Consider the following 25,267-nt stretch of genomic DNA (forward strand, 5'->3'; position numbering starts at 1 on the left):
CCTGGGCATCGCTGGCTGGGCCAGCATTTATTGCCCATTCCTAATTGCCCCTTGAGAAGGTGGTGGTGACCTGCCTTCTTGAACTGCTACGATTCATGTGGTGTAGGTACACCCGCAGGACTGTCAGGGAAGGAGTTCCAGGATTTTTGACCCAGTGACAGTGAAGCAACGGGGATATATTTCCAAGTCAGGATGGTGTGTGGCTTAGAGTGGAACTTTGAGGGGGTGGTGTTCCCATGCATCTGCTGCCCTTGTCCTTCTAGGTGTTGGAGGTTGCAGTTTGGAAGGTGCAGTTGAAGGAGCCTTGGAGAGTTATGTGTATTATTGGCATTATATATTAGTATGTGGAATTGTCCTCCCCAGACAGCAGTGGAGGCTGGGCCATTGAAGAGTTAGACAGATTTTTGATAGACAAGGGAGTCTAGGGTTAGGGAGGGCAGACAGGAAAGTGAGGTTGAGACCACAATCAGACCAGCCATGATCTTATTAAATGGTGGAGAAGGGCTAAATGGCCTAATTTGCTCCTAACTCCTATGATCCTATATTCCTATGAGTTGCTACAGTGCATCTTGTATGGTACACACTGTTGTCATTATGTGTCAGTGGTGCAGAGGGTAAATGTTTAAGGTGGTGGATGGAGTGCTATTTAGGCTGCTTTGTCCTCGATGATGTCGAGCTTTTTGAGTGCTGTGGGAGCTACACTCATCCAGGCAAGTGGAGAGTATTCCATCACACTCCTGACAAGTTTTTATATGGCTGGTCTAATTCAGTTTCTGGTAAATGGCAAACCCCCAGGATGTTGATAGTGGGAGATTCATTGTTGGTAATGCCATTGAACATCAAGGGCAGAAGGGTAGATTCTCTCTTGTTGGAGATGGAATCTAATCATCTCCCATTGACATACAATGGCATTACCATTCCTACCATTAAACTTCAAAGGCACTTATTGGCTGTGAAGATCATGAACAGTGTTCAATAGGTACAAATTACTTCTTTCTATCTTTAAAAAGAAAGGGGAATAGCTTTGCATTTGTTTCAGATTAGCTTAGAAAAAGCAAAATCCAAGTCATCCTTGATCTCTACTCGATGCAAATAAATTATGAAACCCAATGGGGCATAAATTCATCTCGGGTGGCACTGAACTGGAGGTATTAAAGCTTTTGCCCATTATATGCAGCACTTGATATTCAGTTCCACTGCAGTCAGTGGAAATCCAAATTCTACCCCAACATTTTTGACATCACCTAGATCATGTTAAGTCCTAATGTGTATGTTTTGCATTCGTTGTTAAACCTTCATTTTGTGTTTGCAGACAACTGCAACTTCTGAAAGTCGGAAGTCATCCTCATGACTGAATCACACGAGCATTTTTTTTTAAACACCAATCCAACAGCTTCATGATCACCTTCACTGACAGCAGATCTTAGTTAAATTGTTAAACAGTGCGATTTGATCTCACCTACTCAGAATTAATCTGGACTAAGATTAGTTTCGTTACGTTATCACCAAGCTGCCTATGAGGGAGGGTGTTTTTGCATTGGCAGCTCACTGACCCACATTTCAAAATGAACTGAAGATCAAAATCTATCGGCGCCCACCTCCTCCCCACTCCGCAGACGTCTCTTGATCCTATTTTACATTCCATCCACCACCCGCCTCTTTTTTTATACATGACACCAAAATTGGGCACACTGGATAATTTTTTTTATGGGTAAACATTCATCCACTGTCACCTCTGGGTCTGCATGCATGCTCTAAGCGGCACGCAAATGAATAGAAAGTACCTGAAATACACTCAGTTGTTTGATTCTCCACAAGAATTGGGGTACGTCAAGCATGGAGATTTGAAGGCCGTAGGAGTTTGCTTTGAAGTGTAAAGTTCTGGGCTCGTCCAACAGATGTCCACCTTGGCTCCTCTCCTCACTCATCACTTCCTGGCATTGAAAGAGCACAGCAGTTAGTATTTGCCAATGAAGAACACATTCTCTCTCATTTGACAGGTATACTTACAGGTACGTGGTCACAAGAACTTTCTGTTGTGCAAGTGAACAACAGGATGAGTTTGTAAAGTTGTAAATCATTCAGGACAATTAAAATAGAAAGACTGCATTTCTATAGCGTCTGTTCAAGTGTGCCAGGAAAATCCCAAGGTACTTCATAGCTGTGGAATTCTTTCAGAAGAGCTTTCAACTGCCCTGCCCCCCCCAACACTCCCGGCATTAGTTGCCCGACATGTCCACTATTGCATTCCCATATCAACCAGGGGACGAACAAACTCTTCATTATTGGACTGTACGATTCTTGAATGTAATTCAAACAGCTTTTATTCTCCTCCATGTCTCATATTTTTTTTACAGCTAATGAATAAAAGCAGCAAAATAAAATTTAATAAGAAACACAACTCATTCCCGTCCCTCTGACTTACCTCCCAGGTGGCCTGCATCAGTCTCCTGAAAAGAAATCTACAATTCCTGGAGACTCCAGGGAAATCCCGGGGGATGAGCAACCCTAACTTCACCGGATACTAAGGAAGATACAATGGCCAGGAACGAGCTGCAAACCTGAACTTCAAAATGACTATGACTGAAGTAGAAATGACAGTCTGCATGAAAAATCCTTAGATCAGTAACACAACCCATTTCAGTGATCAGAACCGGATCTAACAGTGACCAGCATCATAAGAAACAACCTTGAATTCCCCTCTGCTGCAAAGGCTGTGGAATTGGCTGCCAGTAGATGTCAACCTGGTAGTTTACTTGCCAGTTAGAAGGTTGTGGGTTCAAGCCCCACTCCAGAACCTTAAGCATGTCATCTAGGCTGACAACTTAGTGCAGCACTGAGGGACTTCTGCACTGTTAGGGGTGCCACCCTGAATCACAGAAATGCACACCAAAGGAGTCCTTTGAAAGAGCTATCCAATTAATCCCACTCCCACTGTTCCTTCCCAAGAGCCCTGTAATGTTTTTTCTGTTTCAAGTCTATATCCAATTGCTTTTAAAAGTTATGGTTGAGTCTGAATCCATCACCCGTTTACACTGTAGATCATAACAATGAGCAAAAAAATTCTCCTCATCTCCCCCCTCGTTCTTTTGACAATTATCTTCAAGCTGAGCCTTCTGATTACCAACCAACCTGTCAGTGGAAACAGTTGGAGTGGTTAAACTAAGGTCCCATTACCCTCCCATAAACAGCCAATGGTACCATTCAAAGATCTCCTGGCCAATATTTACCCCTTAACTAACAATGCCCAAGAATGGAAGAATGGACATGTTGGGTAACTAAAGACCGGATTGTGTGTGCGCGTGCGTGCGTGTGTGTTGGGCGGAAGGGGCGGGGCAGGGTAGTTGTAAGCACTTCCAAAAGAATTCCAAAAGAACATTGTCATTTCAGTTTCTATCATTGTCGTTTGGGGGCCCTCGTTGTGCCTAAATTGGCTGTACCGTTGTGTACATTACAACAGTGACGACGCTTGAAAAGTACTGCAATGGTTGAAAAGTGCATAGGAGCGTCCAGAGATGTGAAAAGACACCATATAAGTGCAAGCTCCCCATTGTCCAATATGCACAGTGCAGCCTCCACAAGTATGGAACAGAACCACTTGTTCAGAACAGGTAGCCCATCAGTGCGACAATCTCCCTTTGGTGACAGCATTTTACAATGCAAAGGAAAACATATCGCACATTCAGAAAAGGAGAGTTCATGTCGCAGGGTTGAAGCCAATGAGAGATGCCCCATGCTCTCTTGGTCAGCTACGACCCTTGGCCTAAGCAAAGCCCTCCGCAAAAAAAAAAATGCGGAGTTCAGAAACTGTGGGAGGCCATTTCCTTAATGTTACTTTGTTTTTGGGCTTCTGTGTGGTCAGAGGTGGGGAAAGAGCCACACCGGGAGCTTGCGCGCCCAAGGTACGAAAACAGCAGTGGGCCCTGATGAAACTCCTAATCACAGCCCATGGCCCCCAGTTTAATCTAACCAACCGAAATCACTGGAGAGTGAATATGGACAGAATTTTTAAAAGGTTTTGAAATTGGGTTTCAGCTTTCCTGATGTAAATACTCAGCTTTGTCCATGATTTATATTCTCCGGTTATGAATCTCCCCTGAGTTTATTTTTTAATTCTTTTCATCTGAGAATGAAGTTTGATCTGACTCACATGACAGGACGGGGCTGATTGCAAAGTGGTTTGTGATAAATTTGTCACACTTTCTTATGTGACAGGAGACCTCCTTTTATTAGACTAATCTGGCGAATTCATTTTGCCGTAACTTATGTCCAATTACAGTAGCTAATGATCATTTCTTCAGCACTGACAGCAAGGAGTGGAGGAGGGGAGAATTTCCAGCCAGCACGGAGACTCTGCTTTCTGAATTCTTATCTCCGTAACACTGGTTTTTAGATCCACCATTTTAGAAGGAGCAGCACCCAGAATACCACTTGCATTTATATAGCACCTTTATCGACGGAAAACCACTGCCTGAGGCGCTTGAGAGGAATGTGGCCAAACAAAAATTGATACTGGGCCACAGGACAAGATTCCAAGGACAGGTGACTAAAAACTTGGCCGAAGAGGCAGGTTTTAAGGAAGATCTTAAAGAAGGATAGAGAGGTAGAGTGGTTTAGGGAGGGAATTCTGGAGCTTAGGACCTATGCAGCTGAAGGCGCGGCCGCCAATGGTGGAGCGACTGAAATCAGGAATGGTCAAAAGGCCAGGATTGGCACAGCACAGAGAACTAGGGGGGTTCGAACCAACCTTCGTTACGTCGGGTCGAAAGCATCGTCTTTTACACGTATATTACACATTACAAACAATTTACAATACAGTAACAGGCCATTCTGCCCAACTGATCTGTGCCAGCTATGTTTTACTGTTATGTGGGGTGTGTACTTAATAAATCTGTGATAATTAGTATTCAATGTATAAGAATGTAATTGATTTGAGGCATAATTAAAAGTAGGAGCACTCATGGGTGAACAGGAGGATGGTGTGCTTTACCAGCAGGATGAAGATGGATTGTTTACCAATGTCACGGTCACATAAAGGATGTCATTTGGAGAATTGATGAGGACTGCTTCATTGATGTGGCAAGGGGGCGGAAACCCTATCAGAGAGGCTGAAACATGAAGCTGCAGGAAAGATGAGGCCACAGATCTGGAAGGTGACAATATGTTCAAGGGCCTTGGAAAGGAAGAGGTGATTGCAGTTGGGCTGTTAGTTTGCAAGCTTGGAGGGGTAAGTCGTGGGTTTTGTGAGGAGAGGGGCAGTGATGGCAGATTTAAACTGGAGGAGCACATCACCTGAAAAGAGGGAACCTCATTACGTTCCCCCACAATCAGAGCGCCAGCACCAGGAGATGAATGACCTCCTCTTGTGCTGTAATTTCTATTAATCTTTAAAAGCTAGCTGTCCTTTATTGAGACTGAGCCCAGAATGATTGAGAAATGTTGGTGCTAAGCTAAATTCAAGGTTATGTGCCCAGTGAGATGTTCCCCCAATGTGGACAGTCCACTGCCCATTATGCTATCTATCGGGTTTCAGACTGCAGCAGTCAGTTTTGACATGTGAAGCTCAAGTACAAATCAGCTCTGAATGAGGCTCTCAGCTCAGAGTCATCACGTTCACCCAGAACCAGATAGGGAGAGAGATCAGATTAGTTAAAAGTGTCTTAGACTGTGGTGCCTGACTGCAACCTGTGTAGAGAGGTTCTGGCTGTATAAATCTCACGATAGGACTACTATTAGTTATAGAGGGGGCTGGACCCCTCAGATGGTTAGCGTGTGGTTCAGAATAAAGCCAATAGCATGGGTTCAATCCCCATTCAGGCTGAGGTATACTTGGGACCTGCCTCCTCTCCCTGTCCCTGACAGCAAAAGGCAGTAGCAAACCATCAATGACAAAAACTGCCAAGAAAATAGCTCAGGATGAAGTATCAGCAGGCCTACCTTTGTGAATAGCACACATGAATGAATGAACTAGCTATTGGTGGGATAACTGGCCATAACACCTGTTACTTACAACCAGTTACACAGAGACAATCAGCAAATTGCTTTACTGTTGGTAATGAATGAAATCTATGTGGTACCAGTATTATTATTAGTTAACAATGCAATTTCAGTGAATTACTATGAGTTACTGGTGCAATCAAAGTTCCTCCCATTGCAGGTTTCCACTCTGCCCAACCTTGCTTCCCCCTCTTCTCTGCCTGAAAAGATGGTGGAAGCTGATTCAATAGCAACTTTCAAAAGGGAATTAGTTGAAAATAAAAAATAATGCAGGGTTATGGAGAAAGAGTAAGGGACTAAGACTAGCTAGATAGCCCTTGCATAGGCATGATGGACCAAATGACTTCCACCTGTGCTATAAGATTCTAATTGTTTGCTCCATACGAATATTCAAAGTTTTCAAATAAACTTTTGCCTCAGCAGTTGCACTAAAGAAAGTGGAAATTGAAAGCTTGGAGTTTGATGTGAATCTCTCTCGCAGTAAGTGAATGTAAATCAAGCAACTACTTTCTTTAGTGTAGTACCTGTAAAGTACTTGGAATATCGTCCATACAATATACTCTGAAGTTGTACTCAAGAGAACTGTAGGACAAACGCCCAAAGACAGCGAGCTTCAGTCTTTTCTCTGCGCACTCTGTGACTGCCTCACCCACGAGTGCATATGTGCCAAGGTGGTCCAACAGAATGTGACAGGAATGGGAATCCAGTAGGCAGTAACACGATGTGGTCTCGTCTTCAAGCAACATCACTTCCTGCAGAAGATTAATGAAACATTGGCAAGTGAGATACAAATTCATGCCAGCAACAATACATCCAATTACTAATAACAAAAACAAAAAGTACTCTGAACTTCAGGTAGAACCTATGGAGAGAGAAACAGTGTCAACAATGGCCGCAATTTTAACTTAACCCACCCATTGTGAAATTGGTAGAATCTGGTGTTCTGCACCCGCCCCTCAATCTATAAGCAATATTGCTCTCCATTGCAGTTAACAGAAGCCAATCCCATGGGTATCCTGCCCAATGAGTTAGATTAAAATGAGTCCCAGCTTATGGGTCAATGATCTTTCATCAGATCGTTCATCGCCCAATGTGTCTGTCTTATTCAAATTGAATAAATATGAAGTTGCAGCTAAATTCTCACCTTGCACAGAATTAATTTGCTTCCCATTCTGAAGGTTACATGGCCTTCTGAATATTTGCGTGACATGCTGAACTCCTAAGACCGCTTTCTTTCAAAAAAGTGGAGTCAGCCGGTTAATGGGAAAGGGCTCCTGTGCTGTTCATTAAATTCCACTTGATTTTCACCCTTTCTTTTAGACCTTAGCACACCTCAGAAAAAAAAATGCTTACACAATGGCTCAGAAAACTTTTCTTGAATGAGAAACAAAAACAATTGAAATTCTTCCCTCCAATTTCGAATCAGCGAAATGCCTCTGTAACACTGAGATAACAGAGGAAGATTTGTCGCAGGGGTAGAGGTGCAGTGTTGCCATAAAGCTAGAGTAAAATTAACACATGTAGCAATTGCCATTAGAAGATTGTTAGCAGAACAGTGCAGTGCACAGTGACGAGAGCAGGAATGGTAGTAACTTATGTGGAAAAAAGCTGGAGAAGATTTGTAAGGAATAGCGATTAAAATTAATTTAACTATTAAATATGAAGTCTGATTCAATTCACATTAATGTTGTCTTAATTAACTAAGACCTATTCTTCAGTGAGCCTTCATTTACAGTACCAGGCGATTGTTTACATGAGGGCATAATGAATCTACTTAATCACTGACGCATGTGAAGTGCCTTATCCACTTCAAACAGATGAGGCTGTGCACATGCAGACGCACAGCGGGTGACCGGAATCTTATTAAAAGTGAAAGATAATATTTCTCCATTTCTCCCAATTTGACTGCTACTTTCATGACTGATACGAATGATTTGAACCACTGCGGAATGAAACACAGTGCCTCTTTGGAAATCCGTACCATGCAACACATCATGAGCTAACCTCATTCTTTAATATAAAAGCAAAAAACTGCAGATGCTGGAAATCCAAAACAAAAACAAAAATAAAAACTCAGCAGGTCGGACAGCATCTGCGGAGAGGAACACAGTTAATGTTTCATATGACTCTTCAACAGAACTAAGGAAAAATAGAAGAGAGGTGAAATATAAGCTGGTTTAAGGGGGGGGTGGGGGTGGGGAGAGACAGGTAGAGCTGGATAGAGGGCCAGTGATAGGTGGAGATAGCCAAAAGATGTCATAGACAAAAGGACAAAGAGGTGTTGACGGTGGTGATATTAACTAAGAAATGTGCTAATAGGTAACATTAAGGACAAGCAAGGTACAGATAGCCCTAGTGGGGGTGGGGTGGGGGGAAGGGATCAAAATAGGCTGAAAGATAGAGATAAAACAATGGATAGAAATACATTTAAAAATAATGGAAATAGGTGGAAAAGAAAAATCTATATAAATTATTGGAAAAAGGGGGGTCGGAAAGGGGGTGGGGAAGGAGGAGAGAGTTCATGATCTGAAGTTGTTGAACTCAATATTCAGTCTGGAAGGCTGTAAAGTACCTAATCGGAAGATGAGGTGCTGTTCCTCCAGTTTGCATTGAGCTTCACTGGAACATTGCAGCAGGCCAAGAACGGACATGTGGACATGAGAGCAGGGTGGAGTGTTGAAATGGCAAGCGACAGGGAGGTCTGGATCATACTTGTGGACAGACCGAAGGCCTGTTAAGCTGATATCACCACGGTCAACACCTCTTTGTCCTTTTGTCTATGACATTTTTTGGCAATCTCCACCTATCACTGGCCCTCTAGCCAGCTCTACCTGTCCCACCCCCTCTTAAACCAACTTATATTTCACCTCTCTTCTATTTTTTTCTTAGTTCTGTTGAAGAGTCGTATGGACTCAAAACGTTGTTTCTCTTGCATCAATATCACAGATAAGAAATTTGAATGCACCCAAAAGCAGGAAGCAATGGGGCAGCAAAAAAAAACCCTTGCACCTGAATGAATAGGCCTCAGGTGAGGCGGGGGCGGGGGTAGGGTGTGGGGGGGACACTTCTATTGGATTGATTTTGGGTCTCGTTACTGTCAATGTCATATTAGTTACATTGTTAAGATTTGTTCATGTCAAGTAAATTGTTAAGGTTAAAAGAAACAGGTGGTGAGTATTAACTGTCTTTGAACACACATAAATAGAGGATAGCTGGGACACTGGGTTATGTGAGAGGAGAGCTGTAACTCTTTCAGAGTCAAACAATTGAACTCTCTCAACAAGGAAAAGCTCTGTGCCTTAGTTTCAGCTTCACCAGCTGGCTTGGATACTGTTAACAATTACCTGGCCGTTCCTTCATTGTTGCACGGCAAAAATTCTGGAACTCATTCCCTAACAATGCTGTGGTTGTCCCTACACCACACAGACTTCAGCAGTTCAAGAAGGTGGCTCACCATCAGCTGGAGTTGCCATCTCACTTGCAGTGACCCTCGGCTTAAAGGGAATGGAAAGGTGGGTGGGGGAAGGCATAATAGGGGTTGGGTGGTGATGGTTAGGAAGGGGAGTGCGACTAAGAAGAAAGGTAATGGTGGTTGGAAGGGTAAGTAGTGGTCAGTGGTGATCGGGAAGGTAAAGGGTGGGTTCTGGAGAGTAACATGGAGTGGGGCTGGGGTGGGAGCTGCCAAGAGCAGCCCATGTAGCTTGAATGTGGAGCTGGGAACAAGCACATTCAGGTAAGCACATTTTAAATAGTATCTTATTAGTTGCAACCAGCTGTGGTCCCTTGAAGGTTTGCCAGTTTGGTGTGTGTGAATCCAATGGGCAGAATTGTACCCTTGGTGGGCATGCGGGCTCCACTGGCTCGGTGGCGAGCGGACAGCCGACCCCCGCCACCGAAACGGGGCCCACCGCTATGCGCTTCCTGTGTCGGGGAGGGGAAGAGAATCCCCAGCTGTCAAAGTGCACTCTTTCGAACATGCGTGCTAAAGAGCGCACTGCTCCCTGAGGCAAAGTGCTGTCTCAGGGAGATTAGTGACAGTGTAAAAAACTTAAAAATTAGAAAAATAAAAATATTATTAACATGTCCCCCTCAATGTGACAATATCACACGAGATGGGACATGTTAATAAAAATGACATAAACTTTATTAAACTTTTTAAAAACCAACGTGAAACCTCATCCCGCCAGTGGATGAAGTTTCATGTATTATCGGAAGCCCGCTGGGGCTCCTTACCTGCCTGCCAGCCTAAGGGTCTTTAATGATCTTAATGAGCCTGTCAATGGCCTCAATTGGCCATTGACAGGTCGGAGGGCGGACAGCTGATTTCGCTGTCCGCCTTCCTAAAAATTTAAAGGGACCGGGATGATGTCGGGGGTTCCTCCCATCGTCATCCCGTGTCATCTTCCTGTCAGCGAGCGGGCCCCGCCCCCAAATCGCCGACAGGAAAATTCTGGCCATTATTGCAAAGGGGGCCTGAAACAGGCGCTAGAGCCCTCCTTTGAATGTGTAGTGGACAATGAGAATCAAGGTGCTATTTAAGTGGAAGTCTTTTTTTCTTTCACTTCCTTAATTTGCCTGGAGCTACAAGAAAATTTGGGAAAAGGCCATTTGGCCCATCAAACTTTACTGTTCACCTTTAATTTCCACCGGAGAAATTGTGCCCAAATTCCCCCGCTTCCCTATGGAGAATTAAAATATTTGTCCATCCTCACAGGCATATTGTTGAATGGCTAGACAGTGACATTCTCTTATCACAGCACAGTGATTCATATTCCGGGAGTATGTGTTAATCTCAGACCATCCATATTCCTGTAATTCTCTCTGATGTGATAACTTAGCTCCTTTATTAAGGAGTGAAGCAAGGCAGCACCGTCTGAGACTTAATCATTTTCAACCTGTGTCCTTCAGTTCTGTACCCCTGGTCTAAATCAAACACAGACTGCTTAAGTCACCATCATTCATTCAGCTCTTATGGTGGTCACGTCGAGCCATTAATCTTCTTTACACCAGGAAAACAAGTTAGCCGGACTTCAGTTTAACGTCTCTTCCAAAGGGCAGCTTTGCTGACGGTGCAAAGCCGCCTCAATGCAACACCATCTGTGCTGTTGGAAGGACAGCAAGGAACACAATGTCATTTTATTCACCCCTCCCTATTGGCCAGTTTAATGGATGGAAGCCGGCTCTCCCTCTGCTGGCTTAAGGAGAGTTTCTCCGAGCCCCAGCTGGAAGGACAGTTGCCAACAGTCCAGTTTTAAGCCACAAGAGTCTGGGTTTAATGGCAACAAACAACAACAATTTGCATATATATCGTGCCTTTCACACGGTGAAAGCTCCCAAGGCCTTGGGAGAAGTGTTATCAAACAAAATTTGACACCAATCTACGTATGGATAGCTGAAGAGAATAGTGGGCAGAGTTGTAGGTTTCAACGAGCATCTTAAAGGAGAGAAAGACAGAGATGTTCAGGGAAGGGAACTCTTGAGCTTCAGGCCCCTGGCACCCAATGGATGCCACTGGAGGATCATTTAAAATGAGGAAGCCGCTCGTGGACAGGATTGGAGAAGCGCAAATATCTCGGAGGAATGTAGATGGGGACGGGAAAGACGATGATGGGATTTGAAAACAAGGTTGAAAATTTTAACGTCAAGGGGAGGCTTAAATGGGAGCCAATATAGGTCAGTGAAGACAGAAGCGATGGGTGAATGGGGCTTAGTAAGAGTTAGGAAACAGGCAGAGTTCTGAATTAACAGGTGCTATCCAGAAATAGGGCAACTGAACATCAGAATTTTCTGCCGCTTCAGCACTTTATGAAGTAAAGGCCTTAGTTATTAAGGTTTTCAATGAATTCTCAACAGCCGAAAAGCAAACATCAAGAACAAGGGACAATTTGCAGGGCTAATGAGAAACAACAGGACATGATGGAAGGATGACCTCCTTCTGTGATATAAGATTCTCTAACTGAAAATAATGCCACCCTGTGTTACCATCTGCAACTCTCTGAGGTCTCTGCATTCATGAATTACTGGTATCTTGCGCATCCTCACTTTTCTTTGCTCCACCATTGGTGGTCAGGTCTTCAGCGCTGTGCTCAAAGCTCTAGAATTTGTTTATTTATTATTCATTCAAGGGTTGTGGGCTTCACTGGCTAGCATTTATTGCCTATCCCTAATTGCCCTTCAGAAGACGGTGGTGAGCTGCCTTCTTGAACTGCCGCAGTCCATATGATGTAGTTACACCCACAGTGCTGTTCGGAAGGGAGTTCCAGGATTTTGACCCAGCGACAGTGAAGAAATGGCCGATTTATTTCCAAGTCAGGATGGTGAGTGGCTTGGAGGGGAAATTCCAGGTGGTGGTGTTCCCATGTATCTGCTGCCCTTGTTCTTCTAGATGGTAGCGGTCATCGGTTTGGAAGGTGCTGTCTAAGGAGCCTTGATGTGTTTCTGCAGTGCATCTTGTAGATGCCACTGTGCATCGGTGGTGGAGGGAGTGAAGGGAGGGAGTTTGTGGATGGGGTGCTAACCAAGCGGGCTGCTTTGTCCTGGATGGTGTCAAGCTTCTTGAGCCTTGTGGGAGCTGCACACATCCAGTCAAATGGAAAGTATTCCATCACACTCTTGATTTGTGCCTTATAGATTGTGGACAGGCTGTGGGGAGTCAGCAAGTGAGTTACTCGCCACAGGATTCCTAGCCTCTGACCTGCTCTTGTAATTCCCTCCCTAGACCTCTCTACCTCATTCTCTTCCTTTAAGATGCTCCTGAAAACCAACATCTTCAACAAACTTTTGGTCCCATGCTCTTATTTAACTCAGCGTCAAACTTCGTTTGATAACACCTCTGTGAAGTGGCTTGGGATATTTTACCACAACAAAGGGTCTGTATAATTGCAAGTTGTTGTTATTGCATTTTTGGATGCAACAAAATGCGGCAACCCGAGTAAATCATTTACCATCCACGCGAGAGACTAGTACAATTATTCAAGAAAATATAAGCAGAAAGCCAAAGAAATTTGAAAGAGGAACATTGACAAATTGTTGAGCAGTGCTTTGACTGCTCATACTGCACCCCGTGTTCCAAGTGTTAAAAAGCTGTCTCTAATGCTATTAATGAAGCTTTGACGATTGCTATTTTCTCGCACTGAACAGCAGAACACAAGCACGACACACTTGTAAAGCCAATTAATGCAGATTGGGAAAAGAGACAGTAAAAAGAGGCATTTATCGGCACTGAACATAGTTCAGTGTTTTGTGAGCAAAATACTTCAGCACAGAATAAAGAGCACAGTGGGAGAAACCTATTCTGCAATCTATGCATTAAAATATGTGAAACTTTAATGTCACAATTAGCTCGAGATTCTCATTTCAATAAGTGTCGTGAAGCAAATACATGACCAGGGACATTAAGGATGGAGAAAGTACAGGTTAAGAAAGGTCCATTCACGACAGTCGCCCTGGCTTTGTGCATCATTAGTCAACAAGACAGCCCATGTATAACGGAATTTTTTTTTAATGTTTAGTACAAAGGTTCAGATGGAGCAATGCTTCATTCCATTTGTTGCCATGCAGAATACCCACCCAGTCATTTGAGCATAACTTTCATTGGCTAATCTGAAAAACAGATGGGACATCGGCTTGATTTCTCATCTGGAGGGCAACGCAATCTTCCCTGAACATGACAATAACAATAAACTGTATCTATATATATCACCTCGAATTATACAGATCAAAAGGAGGCCATTTGGCAATTGTGCCTGTGCCAGCTCTTTGAAAGAGCTATCCAATGAGCCCCACTCCCCTGCTCTTTTCCCATAGCCCTGAGAATTTCTTAGTTTGAAGTATGCTCAATTTTCCATTGCAAGTTACTATTTATTGTGCTTCACCACCCTGTCAGGCAGCGCATTCCAGATCGTCATAACTCGTTGTGTAAAATCATTTCCCCTCATTTCCTCCCAAATCTTCCACCACTTTCTTAAATCTGTGCATTTTGGTTACCGACTGTCCTGTCAATACAAACAATTGCCTCCTGACTTACTCTGTCACAATTTTAAGCACCTCTCTTCAATTTCCTCACATCCCAGCTTCTCTCGACTCTCCACAGAAATGAGGTCCCGCATCCCTGCTACCATTTCAATAGATCATCCTCTCCAAAACTTTGACATCTTTCCAAAAGCGTAGTGCCCAGAATTGGCCGCAATACTCCATCTCAGGCCTAACCAGTGATCTATAAATATTCAGCGTGATATCCTGGTTTTCCTTGTTTTTACATTCGATTCCTCCATTTATAAAGCCGAGGGTCTCACGCGATTTTTTTTTTCATTTTAACATCCTTCTGAACCTGTCCTTCAACCTTCAAAGATTTGCCAAAGTTGTCTCCAGGTACACTCAAGTTTGCAACCCTTGAATTTGAGGGTGCACTGATGGGGGCTGTACCAGAGGAAATGACTGGGTCTGAAGGTAACAAATGTTTTGTCTGGGGCAGGAAATACTTCAAAGGTGAGGGAGTGGTTGAGAACATTAATAGGAAATGGAAGACAAGGGGTTTAAGAGTTTGAGCTTATGTATGCAGTTATGCGTTATTTGGGAAAAGTTTATTCCATGGGTGATGTGGAAGGAAGAGGGGGAGGTTAAGGAGGACAAGGGGGTTGCTGGAATAGAGTGTCGTTCAATTTCTGGACTATAAGGTTGAAGCACTAAACTTCTGACTCAGAGGCAAAATTTCTGCCAGCTGAATTAAGCTGCTCCGGATTGTGTTTCTTAGCTCCTCATTATTCAGCACCTACGTAATCGGTTGTCAGGAAACAGATGAGTTTCCTAAAATCTTTCCATATTTGTGTTGATGCAAAAGCACCAATCCACCATGGGAACAGGTTCCAGTTTATGAGCTGATGAGGTGGTGGGTGTTAGCATTATATAAACCTATTCATTACTTACAGGTCGATTTTTCATGTGTTTCTAAATTCAAACCAGGATAAACTGCTGCTCCTGTGTTCACACTCAGGGAATTGAAATCAAAACTTCTCACAATTTCTCTCCTACTCCGAGATATTCTTTCTCAGGACCTCATTTTTGACTAAGGGTTACTGAGTTATGGAACAAAAGTGGGCAGATGGCTCTGCCTTCTTTCCAAGACCAGATGTGTTCTCACTGAGGCTTTGTATAGCTGTAGCGAAACTCACACTGGCACTGGCTAATACATTATTTTTGTGCCTCTAAGTTGAGTTTTCCTGATTTTGTTTCTTAGCTTGCCCTGCCCAGCCTTAGTAAACTGTTACTAAGTCCATTTTGAGCCTTTATGAAAGCTTACGGAATGTTTCCCCTATAACAGGCCATTTATTTAGAAGTAGCTTCATTGGTTTATGTTTAATCACTGCTGCCTTCCCTGGACTGCTGTGCAAGCAGGACGTGTGTGCCTGAGCCAATGTATGTTGGATGGATCTGGGATCACATATAGGCCAGACCAGGTAAGGATGGCAGATTTCCTTCCCTAAATGACATTTGTGAACCAGTTGGGTTTTTACAACAATCAGCAATGGTTTCATGGTCATCATTAGATTTTTAATTCTGGACATTTATTAAATTCAAATTCCACTATCTGCAGTGGTGGGATTCAAACCTGGGTCCCCAGAGCATTACCCTGGGTCTCTGGATTAAGTCCAGTGACAATGTCACTATGCCATCACCTCCCCTGTAAAAGCATGTTTATGAAGTCCTTGTGCAACTTCCAACTTTAATAACTTTGGATGTGTGCAAAATAGAAGCAAACTTTAATTTGCACAGGAAAGGATAATTCTCCAAGTTTTCACACAATATAGTTCAAATTTCTAGGCTTCAACCTAATTTCTGTGATACATTATTCAATCCAATTTTCTAACTCATGGAAAACATTCTCCAGTTGCTGCTGATTAATTTCATGAACATCAACACCACATTAACATTGAAATAACTTTATGAAATATGCTTTCAAATGCTGTTTACAATTTGCATCTATCACATGCAGATATACAATAGATCACAGAGATCAATATACAAGTAAAATGTACACACACATACACACGACATACACACACACACAATAATACACACACACAAGTCTTGCTGATTTTTTTTTGTTCTGTACTTCAGTTTTAAGACAACCTGCATCAAATTGCTTAAGATCACCAAAGCTTTTTAATCTCTCACTCTTTGAGTTATGCATTGTATCTGAACTGAGGTCCAACAATAAATCTATTTTCTGCTGAATCACACAGAGATCCACAGGAGGCCCAGGCTCATTTTGACTGAATATGTGGGAAGCATGATGATGCCCGAGCCATAGTTCAGGGCAGCAGGGCCAGCATTTTTTTAAAAAAAGCTATCTCAGTAACTCTGCTGGAGCTGGGTGAGAGGGATCCACAATGAATGCAAATATGTAAATGTGTCCATTGCGCGCAATCCACAAGCTTCTCCAAACTTACCTCCCACTTTCCTGTCAGTGTCTGTCTCTTCAGCTTTATGCTCCAATGCTCTGAACACATCATTGCACAGTGAGGGATAGTCAGAGTAATGGGGTTAGACAAGGTCAGACCTGGTGGCCCACAGGTGACCTCAGGACTCAAGATTATCTCAGCTCCTTCTGGCTGCAGGCTTGAAAGAGGAAAGAGACAAAACAAAAACTGATTAACACACTGATTCAGAACAGCCTGGCTAGAAGTCAACCAGTCCACTGGATGAACTGCAGAACAATCATACTATTAATATAGGTTCATAATCCAACAACTAACACGCCTGTACAGTACCCTCTCTCTGTTATTTTAGTTGAGGCATTTACTGATTTTTTTTCCCAAGTCGGTAACGCCTTAGTTAAAATAGTAGACAAAAGAAGGTTTAATGAACATGTTAAATATTTGGACTTGAGTATAGACAATTGTCATTTTGCTATCAGTCTGGGACATTGCGATTACTGTTTGTAGCTGGCAAACAGGTCACTGAGTAAAAGCTTCCAGTAGCAGTCAATCTGTGACAACAGGGCTCCCTGGAGGAGTTTGAAAAGTTCACTTCATTACACAGAAGTCAAAGAGGTTTAAAAAAAAAGAGAGAACTGTGATTTATAAATTAGGCTGTGCACTCCCTCGAAGGTTGATGGAGGTCCCTGCAGAGTTTCTGATTTAACTCCTGGTGCTGTGTGCTACTGACCTCAACTCTTAAATACTCTGGATCTCCTCCAAAACTAAAATATGAAAGCTAATGAACAACAGTGATCTGAATTTAATAAATACTACTCTCGCTGTTGCTCATGGCAAGCTGGAGGAAATGCTGCTATATTACGACAGGAACATTGTATGATATCACACACAATGTACAGTTCTGTCTAAGGTGCAGCAGTGTCCTTGAGACTTGCCTCTCAGGCCACAAGTTTGTTGCTGTAAATAGGCGCAACCTGAGGCCAATTATAAACCAGCTGCTGCTGCTGTGTCATTTGGCTGTAGGATTGCCAGTTGTTCATAAATCCCTCGTCCCTCTATCTGGGGATGGTGGCAGGAGGGGTGGTGGGGAGGGGGGTGGTGGTCGACAGAGGTCAGAAGTGATAAGGGATTTTTTTTTTTAACTTGAAGAAACTTCTGGTCCAGTGGTTTGATTTTGATTTGCTGCTGTCCTAAGATGTTTGAGCCCAGCAGGGGCTAATATGACGCCAACTTTATAAAAATGCCACCTTTTCCAAGTGTGATGGATGCTCTTGATGAGCGGCCTCCAGAGAGATACACAGATTATAATAAGCATTGATTTTCTCTGTTGGTTTTCAATTATGGGATAGAATAAACTGAACGCCTCTGGTGCCTGACATAACGACAGCCACCTCTCCTCAAAAGCAGTTCAGTTCATGGAATGTGTTGAGCTGTTTCACTGGCGTGATAAATCCAAATATTTATTTTTCTCCTTTCTCAGTTGATAATTAAAAGAAGCTAATAACAAATGCAAAAACAGAAAATACAGGTCACATTGATAACACTGTTTTAGATGTACACATTGGCTGTACTTGTGCTGGGGAAGGAGCATGAAGACCTAAGACTCTCTTCTCTTGTTCTCTTTATTCTACTTTGGCAGTGTGGTTGGTGCTGCTCTTTAGTGACACGGGTTGTCATATTGCTGATGTAATTCTTTCTTCTTTCTTTTGATTATGCATAAGCAATTATACCCGTAGCGAATTTTGTTGGAACAATAAAAGTGAATTGGGAAATGAAGTGCTGATATTTTTACAGAAGAATATTTGGAGTGCACAAAAACAGAATAAAAATTTACCTAGTCGGGACAAAAGTTAGAAAATGTACCCATGAATTACTCTCTCTGCCAAATATCTACTCTGCTCTTGAGCTTTTCTTGACTAAATATCAAATTTAAAAATAAAAAAAACAGCAGCAAAGTATTCACGAAAGATCACTGGTCTTTAAATGGCACTTTAAAAGGTCACTCAGCAGTCAATTATTTCAGCATCCAGTTCCTGTTGCTATGCAACAAGGCAAACAATTGCACACAGCAAGATTCAACAAAGTGCAATTAGGTAGACAACCAGTGAAGCTGTTTTTATTTGGAGGAATGTTGGCCTGGACCCTAGAGGAGCTCCATATCCTTCTTTCATTAGTGCCACAGACTTGGTTGCATTCATCTGAACTGGGGATTTGGTTTAATGTCTCATCTGAAGAATGGCACCTTCAACGGTATAGCACACTTCTGGGACGATACTGAATGTCAATGTAGATTATGTGCTTTTGTTCTGGAGAGGAATGGGACTTGAACTCACAACCCTCAGGTAGGAAAAAAGCTATCAAGAGAGCAAAGCTCAGACACTAAACCAGGATGATCAAATGATGACTTGTGGACATCAAATGACCTTGAGTCCTGTTAATCTGGCCCAGAAAGCCCAGGCTGTTCAGTCCTATTTGCCTTTATTCATCAGCTTGTTCTACTCGAAGTTCATGAGCCTATCCGGTTGAACTGCTTTTGTCACTGCTGCTGCACTGGTAATGCCTGAATCTGAACACCACGAGCACTTGCTTATGAGGACATGGATTTAAACTTGATACATGGCCTTTAAGGCTTCAAAATAGTTACTCATGATGATTAAAGACAAAAAAACACAAAGTTAAGATTAAGATAAAATCTGCACCAAAAATTACATTGTACTTCCCACACTTTCTTCCAATTGAGCTGTATTGGTATGTGCATGCAAAACAATGAGGGAAATATCACTGATATTTTGAACTTTTGAAAATGCATTGATCAAATTCTCTCAAGACATATAATGAAGAGTTTATTTCTGATGATGTCTCAAATCCAAGGATATGGCCTGGAGCAGGACCATCTGTCTACAAAGCTGAACATATCACACCATGGTCAAAACCCAGGAGAGGTTATTATTTATAACAAGACAGAGAGATGTTCTTGCAATGCAAAGTGCATGAATTTTCTCTCTGTTCGCGGAGGGAAAAAATAGCAAACCTGTACCCCTGTGGCACCCTGACTAACTTCCCATGAACAGGAATACAAATGAGCACAGCCAGAAGAACCATCTATCTTTAGACGCTGGTGTTGACTTGGGACACAAAAACATTTGATGGTACTGTACCACTGCCACTGAACCCTGAAGCTATCAAGCCCAGCTTTAAACCTTTTGTATCTCACTTTGTGCTTAATGCTCGTAGCAACTGTTTTGAAAAACATTCAGACTAATCTGACTGAAAGGGGCTTTTTTTGTTTCTTCAACAGCCAGCAATGGAAATCTTTAAGAGGCTCCATGCACAGACACAGAATGAGTTGGGTATGCTTTGCCCAGTCTTAAATATACACAGTAAGGGAGCAAGAATGGGTGCCCCCTTTGTTGGGCCTGCTCACACAGATTTTAGGATTTTCTTTACAATAAACACTCGTTAAGTTTCCAGTGGTCTGAGCTGATATCACTGCATTGACGACAACGGCTCATAGAAATCAAAGAATCACAGAAATTTACAGCACAGCTGGAGGCCATTCGGCCCTTCGTGTGTCTGAATTGGCCGAGGGGAGAATTTTCTCCCCGGTGGGCAGGCCATTCAGGAGCAGGTGTGGGCGGGCGGGGATCCAATCGCCGCCCACCATCGGCTCCGCGCTGCCATTTTGTGTGGGCAGGCCAATTTAAGGCCTGCCCAGCGTGAAGCGGGGCTCCCGAGGATAGCAGGAGTGGGCGGGCGAGTGGTGGCAGGAGTGCAATGACCACCGGGTCCAGTGGCGACCCGGCAGCCTGTTCAAATATAGCGCTGGCAGCCTTGCAAAGGCTTTCCATCACGGCCAGTAGAAGGGCTCCCCAGAGCTCTGCTGGAGAGCAGGCCAGGCAGGAGGGTAGGGCAGCAGGGCAGTGTGCCCCTCAGTTTTCTGATGAGTGTCTAGCTGCCTCCCGGACAAGGTGGTGGCAGCACGGTGGGAGGTCCTCGTTCTGAGGGACGGGAGGCAGAGACCAACCCCCCCCCCCAATCTGACCAAACGTGCCTGGGAGGAGGTGGCAGAGATAGTCAGCTCCCCTGACGTGGTGTGACGCACATGGGTCTAGTGCTGCAAGCGATTCAGCGGCCTCTTGCTCTTGGGAAGGGTGAGTACCATGTTGGCAGAGGTCACTTAACACAGCAGGGTAGGCTCTCACCCCAAGCACTACCTCACCGCCCCCCCAACTCTGAGTGCAGTTACAGCACTGAATCCTTCACAGCATGTGTACCTCGCTGGGTGGGCCAGCAAATATTGCCCATGCCTAGTTCACCCTGAGAGGATAGTGCTGAGATGGGTTCTGCACCGGCAGCATGTGTGACACTGACACCCAGAGTACAGTTTTGGGGGCAACCTCAAGGCTCTGCACCTAGGCACAATGCTGGGACTGGGAAGCATGTCAAAGTCAGGGTGATGACTGACTGAGAGGGGAGCTTCTAGGTGTTGGGCCACCAATCCATCTGCTACCCTTGGCATTCCATGTGCTTGTGCATCCTTGCTTTGCAAGGTTCGACCGTGTGGTGTCAAATGTAATGGAGGTAGCATATGGGCAAGGGGTAGGGTCAGCCCTGGCTTCTTGGTGTGAGTGTGCGGCAGCTGCGAGGTGATGAATCACTGGAGCCCTGCAATGTCCCACTCTGGCTGGGGTGGCAGGGATGCGATGGGAATCCGGGTACAGGGTGAACTAATCAATCCTCTGCTCTCCTTTTCAGGAGAAGACTGCACACAATGCCACCTGGCGGAGGCCAGGCTCAGTTGGCCATCGTCACCAGATACGAGCAGGAGGCGATGGATCTGGAGTGGCGCCATGTGCCCAGGTTCACTGGTAGTGGTGAGGCTGGGGTGCCACAGGGAGGTAGGCTTGGCGAGCACTGAGGTCACCATGTGTGTCCCAGCAGCCATGGCACTGCTGAATGCTCAGCGATTGAAGTTTGCAACATGGGTTGACCATTGATATGGAAGGATGAGCGCATACTGAGCCGGGGGCCAGGCATGTACATGGAAATTGTCTCCACTTTAACTAATCAAATGTCCTTGTTCTTCCTTTCAGCCTCACCGGAGCAGGAGCAGAAGGATGAGGCAGAGGGGCCGCCACTAACACCTGAGGGCCCTGAACAATTGGACTCACCAGCATCACACCATCTCTGCCAGAGAGGCACCAGCGCAGATACTAGCACCTCGGTGGGAATAAGATCATCGGCTAGTGTCCTGGGGCATGGGCGGTGAGGGCACTTCACACTCGCTTGAGGTGCGGGCGAAGGCAGAGGGTGCCCATGGCGCCAGCTGGGGATCAGGCACATGCTCGGTCGGTGACTGATGATGTGCCTCTGGAGTTGTCTGTGAGGCAGCAGACACTGGAAGCGCAGCAGGGTATGCAGAAGGATCTGGTGGAGATACATGAGGTTATGTGTGGCTTGGTGCCTGTGCTGGAGGAGTCCATACGGAGCATCACCGATGCAATGAGCCTCATGGCCAAGCACCATGCTTCCTCCACGGAGACTGTGGCGACTCTCATGGAGAGGTTCCTCCAGGAGACCAATCAGGGCTACCTGGGGTTGCACTCAGACCTACAAGTCCTCACAGCGGCATTGACCTCAGCTGATCAGTGCCAGTGTGGAAGATGGATTGGGTACCAAGTATTCCATCTCGGTGCCCAACCATCAATGGTGAGCAGGGAGGTGCGAAGCGACCTCACGTCGGCGCACAAACTGCCTGTCATCTCTGCGGGCTCCTCTCAGGGCACTCCGGATGAGGGCAGCAGCTCCTCTGCCCCTCTGCCAGTGACCGTGGGATCCGATGAGGCTGCGGTGACTGGGAAGATGCCAGCCTTGGAACTGGCCGCGCCTTCCCAGGCGGGGCTATCAAAGGCTCCACGGGCCAGAGGACACCCGCCAACGTCATCAAGGCCAACAGGGCGGCCGAGTGAGCAGGCTGTCTCAGATGCCAGTGCCAGCGATGGGGTAGCACCTAGTCGTAACACCTGAAAACGTAAACTTACGGCACCTTAGGCACACCACGGGTTTCTCACTGGTGGTTTTATTTTGCCCCGCTACGAGTTCATGACCACTCGGTGTGATGCGTAACACCTTTGTAATTTTTTTTTTTGCGCTTCATTTTGTTAAATCATTAAGTTTTGATTTCTGAACAAGGCTCAGGGTGACTCCTTGCTTCTGCAGGTGGACGAGAACCCATGATGTTATGAATGAGCTGTTTTACATTGAGATTTATTGACAAAGCCCTTAGTTAATGTCACTATCCAGGCAGATTTAGCACTCAGGTTTCGAGTATGGAACCTGCAGTCCTGGCTTGTCTTAGACTTCCATTCGTGGTGGGCTAGCTGAAGATTCATTGGATTAAAGCTTCCCGGGTGTCCCTGCCTCCCTGGAGGATGCCCTAATTCCTAACTCCTATGCCACAGAAAAGCAATCCCACCTAAAGTCTGAGACCTTCATTACATTAGGTCCATCAGTACCAGCTGTTACACCACAAAAAAAATGAATTTCTATTGTTTATATTAGATAACCTACTTGATCAGGTTTTAACTCCACTTGCTGGCTGTCAGCGTCTACCCCCTCAGTGTTCTCCGGTGCGTGCTCATGGACTCATTGTTTGCAGCCAGAGCAACTGTGTCTACATCTCCTTCCTCCACTGCGACCCCCCTTTCCAGCTCCAGATTGCGGAGAGCGCAGCATGCAACCACTATCAGCAACACATGATCTGGAGGGTATTGGAGTGTGTCCCCTGAATGGTCCAGGCATCGGAAGCACATCTTGAGAAGACCTTGTGGAGCCGCTGCTCCTATTGTATCACTGCTCAGCCTCTGTTCTTGGACGGCAGAGAGGCGTCATGATCCACCTTTTGAGGGGATAGCCCTTGTCACCCAGCAGCCATCCATCCAGCCGAGCCAGAGCACTGAAGAGCCCCGGCACCTGGGAGTGTCTGAGGATGTTGGCGTCATGGGAGCTGCTTGGGTACCTTGCACAGACTTGTAGAATCTGCATCCTGTGATCACACACTATCTACACGTTCATGGAGTGGAAGCCCTTCCTGTTGACGAAGGCACCGGGCTCACCTGCTGGCACCTTGATAGCCACATGTGTGCAGTCTATAGCACCCTGGACACGGGGGAAGCCAGCAATGGCCGCGAAGCCTCTGGCTCACTGTGTCTGGCTGGCCTCGGCCCAGCGATAGTGGATGAAAGTCAATGCACACCTGAACAGAGTGTCTGTCACCTGCTTCACACAAGTGCAGACAGGTGATTGGGAGACTCCGCAAAGATCAACCACCAACCTCTGGAAAGAGCTGCAGGCGTAGAAGTTGAGGGCAGCCGTGACCTTCAACGCCAGTGGCATGGGGTGTCCACCCATTCAGTTGGCGCATAGCTCAGGACCTGACAGATAGAGGTGACTTTCTCCCTTGAGAGACGCAGCCTCCTTTGGCACTGTACCTCAGATATATTGAGGTAGCTGCTTCGCCATCTGTATACCCCAGCAGCAGGATTGTGGCATCTTCTGTGGTTCCTTCCGCCTTGCACTTCCTGTTGGCCCTGCACCCCTTGCGCCTGCGCCTCTCCTCCCAAAGTCCTCCTCCCCCTTCTGGTCCTTCCTTCCTCCTCAGAGAAGGTGCCTCCAGTGGATAGCACAACTCACATTCCCCGGTTAAGGGAAGGCTTCCTGAAACCAGCCGGGCCCCAGAAATGATGTTGACTCAAGGGTCCTGACCTGAAGCCTGTTACTCCTGTCCAAGCAGCTGAGTGTTTTGAAGTATTCCTGCTCACACAGGCAAGTAGCAGTAACTTAAAGCATTTAATATCTGACAAATAACACTCGCAACCCCGCTCACCCCTCTTATCCCGCCCATGGATGAGGTTTATACAAAATGTAGCCCACCCGCCTGCCTGTTGCCATGTGTGATGACCCGAAAATCGCACGGGCCCTGAAAAATCTCCGACAATTGCCGCCTCAAGGGACTTTTAAGTGGCCCGTTAATTAATGGCGGGTGCACATCAGAGATCATAGCGCGCCCGCCCACCGAAACATCGCGATGGCGCGTGGTGATGTCGGGACGCTCGCCTAATGTCACCGCTCGTCATTTTATGTGTTGGCGTGTGGGTTCTGTCGCCCCGCCCCCTCCCCACCCCCAACGCCGATGAGAAAATTCTGGCCCAACAATCACCCATCCCACTCTGGCCCCCTTGGTTCATAGCCTTGAAGGTTACGGTACCTCAGGTGCATCAAAGTACCTTTTCCATGTTCTAAGCGCTTGTGCCTCTACCATCCTCTCAGGCAGCAAGTTCCAGATCCCCACCACCTTCTAGGCAAATGATTCCCGCTCTAAACCTCATACTTCTTACCTTAAATCTACACCCCCCCCCCCGATCACGGGTCCCTCAATCAAATGGAAATAGAGGCTTCCAATCCACCATCCATTCTATCTACCCTTGGTGAGCAACGGGACAAACGGTCTTCTTACTGAGGCTTAAGGATTGAGAAATAAACAGGGGAAGGACTGAAATTGGGATGAATTAGAATGGGTGAATTAAATGTCAAATCAGGTATAGAAAGAGAAGTAAAGAGGAGAGAAAGATTGGATTGAAGGAAAAAAAGAGCCCCCGCAAAAAAAAAAGAAAAGAAATAAAAATGTAAAATTTGACATATTTTAAGTCTTTAAAAGAAATTACAAACTAAAGGAATAAAACTCCACACACCTTGATTTTCTGGGTAACAGAGGTTAACTGACAGTTGCACTTATCAAGTCGGTAAAAGAACACATATACCGATAAAAGTTAGAC

General features: G+C 45.2%; 1 protein-coding gene across 1 annotated transcript in view; it reads right to left on the bottom strand.

Moving 5' to 3' along the window:
* LOC121289611 (netrin receptor UNC5D-like) overlaps nucleotides 1-25,267 on the bottom strand; it is a 449,805-nt gene that overhangs the window by 14,595 nt on the left and 409,943 nt on the right. Inside the window, exons 12-14 of the mRNA XM_041209233.1 lie at nucleotides 16,446-16,614; nucleotides 6,522-6,749; nucleotides 1,785-1,934 (exon numbers count right to left, since the gene is read on the bottom strand). Of these exons, the coding sequence (XP_041065167.1) occupies nucleotides 1,785-1,934; nucleotides 6,522-6,749; nucleotides 16,446-16,614 (547 nt within the window). The remainder of the gene's footprint in view (nucleotides 1-1,784; nucleotides 1,935-6,521; nucleotides 6,750-16,445; nucleotides 16,615-25,267) is intronic.

Source organism: Carcharodon carcharias, chromosome 17, assembly GCF_017639515.1.
Source record: "Carcharodon carcharias isolate sCarCar2 chromosome 17, sCarCar2.pri, whole genome shotgun sequence".
NCBI classification, from domain to species: Eukaryota; Metazoa; Chordata; class Chondrichthyes; order Lamniformes; family Lamnidae; genus Carcharodon; species Carcharodon carcharias.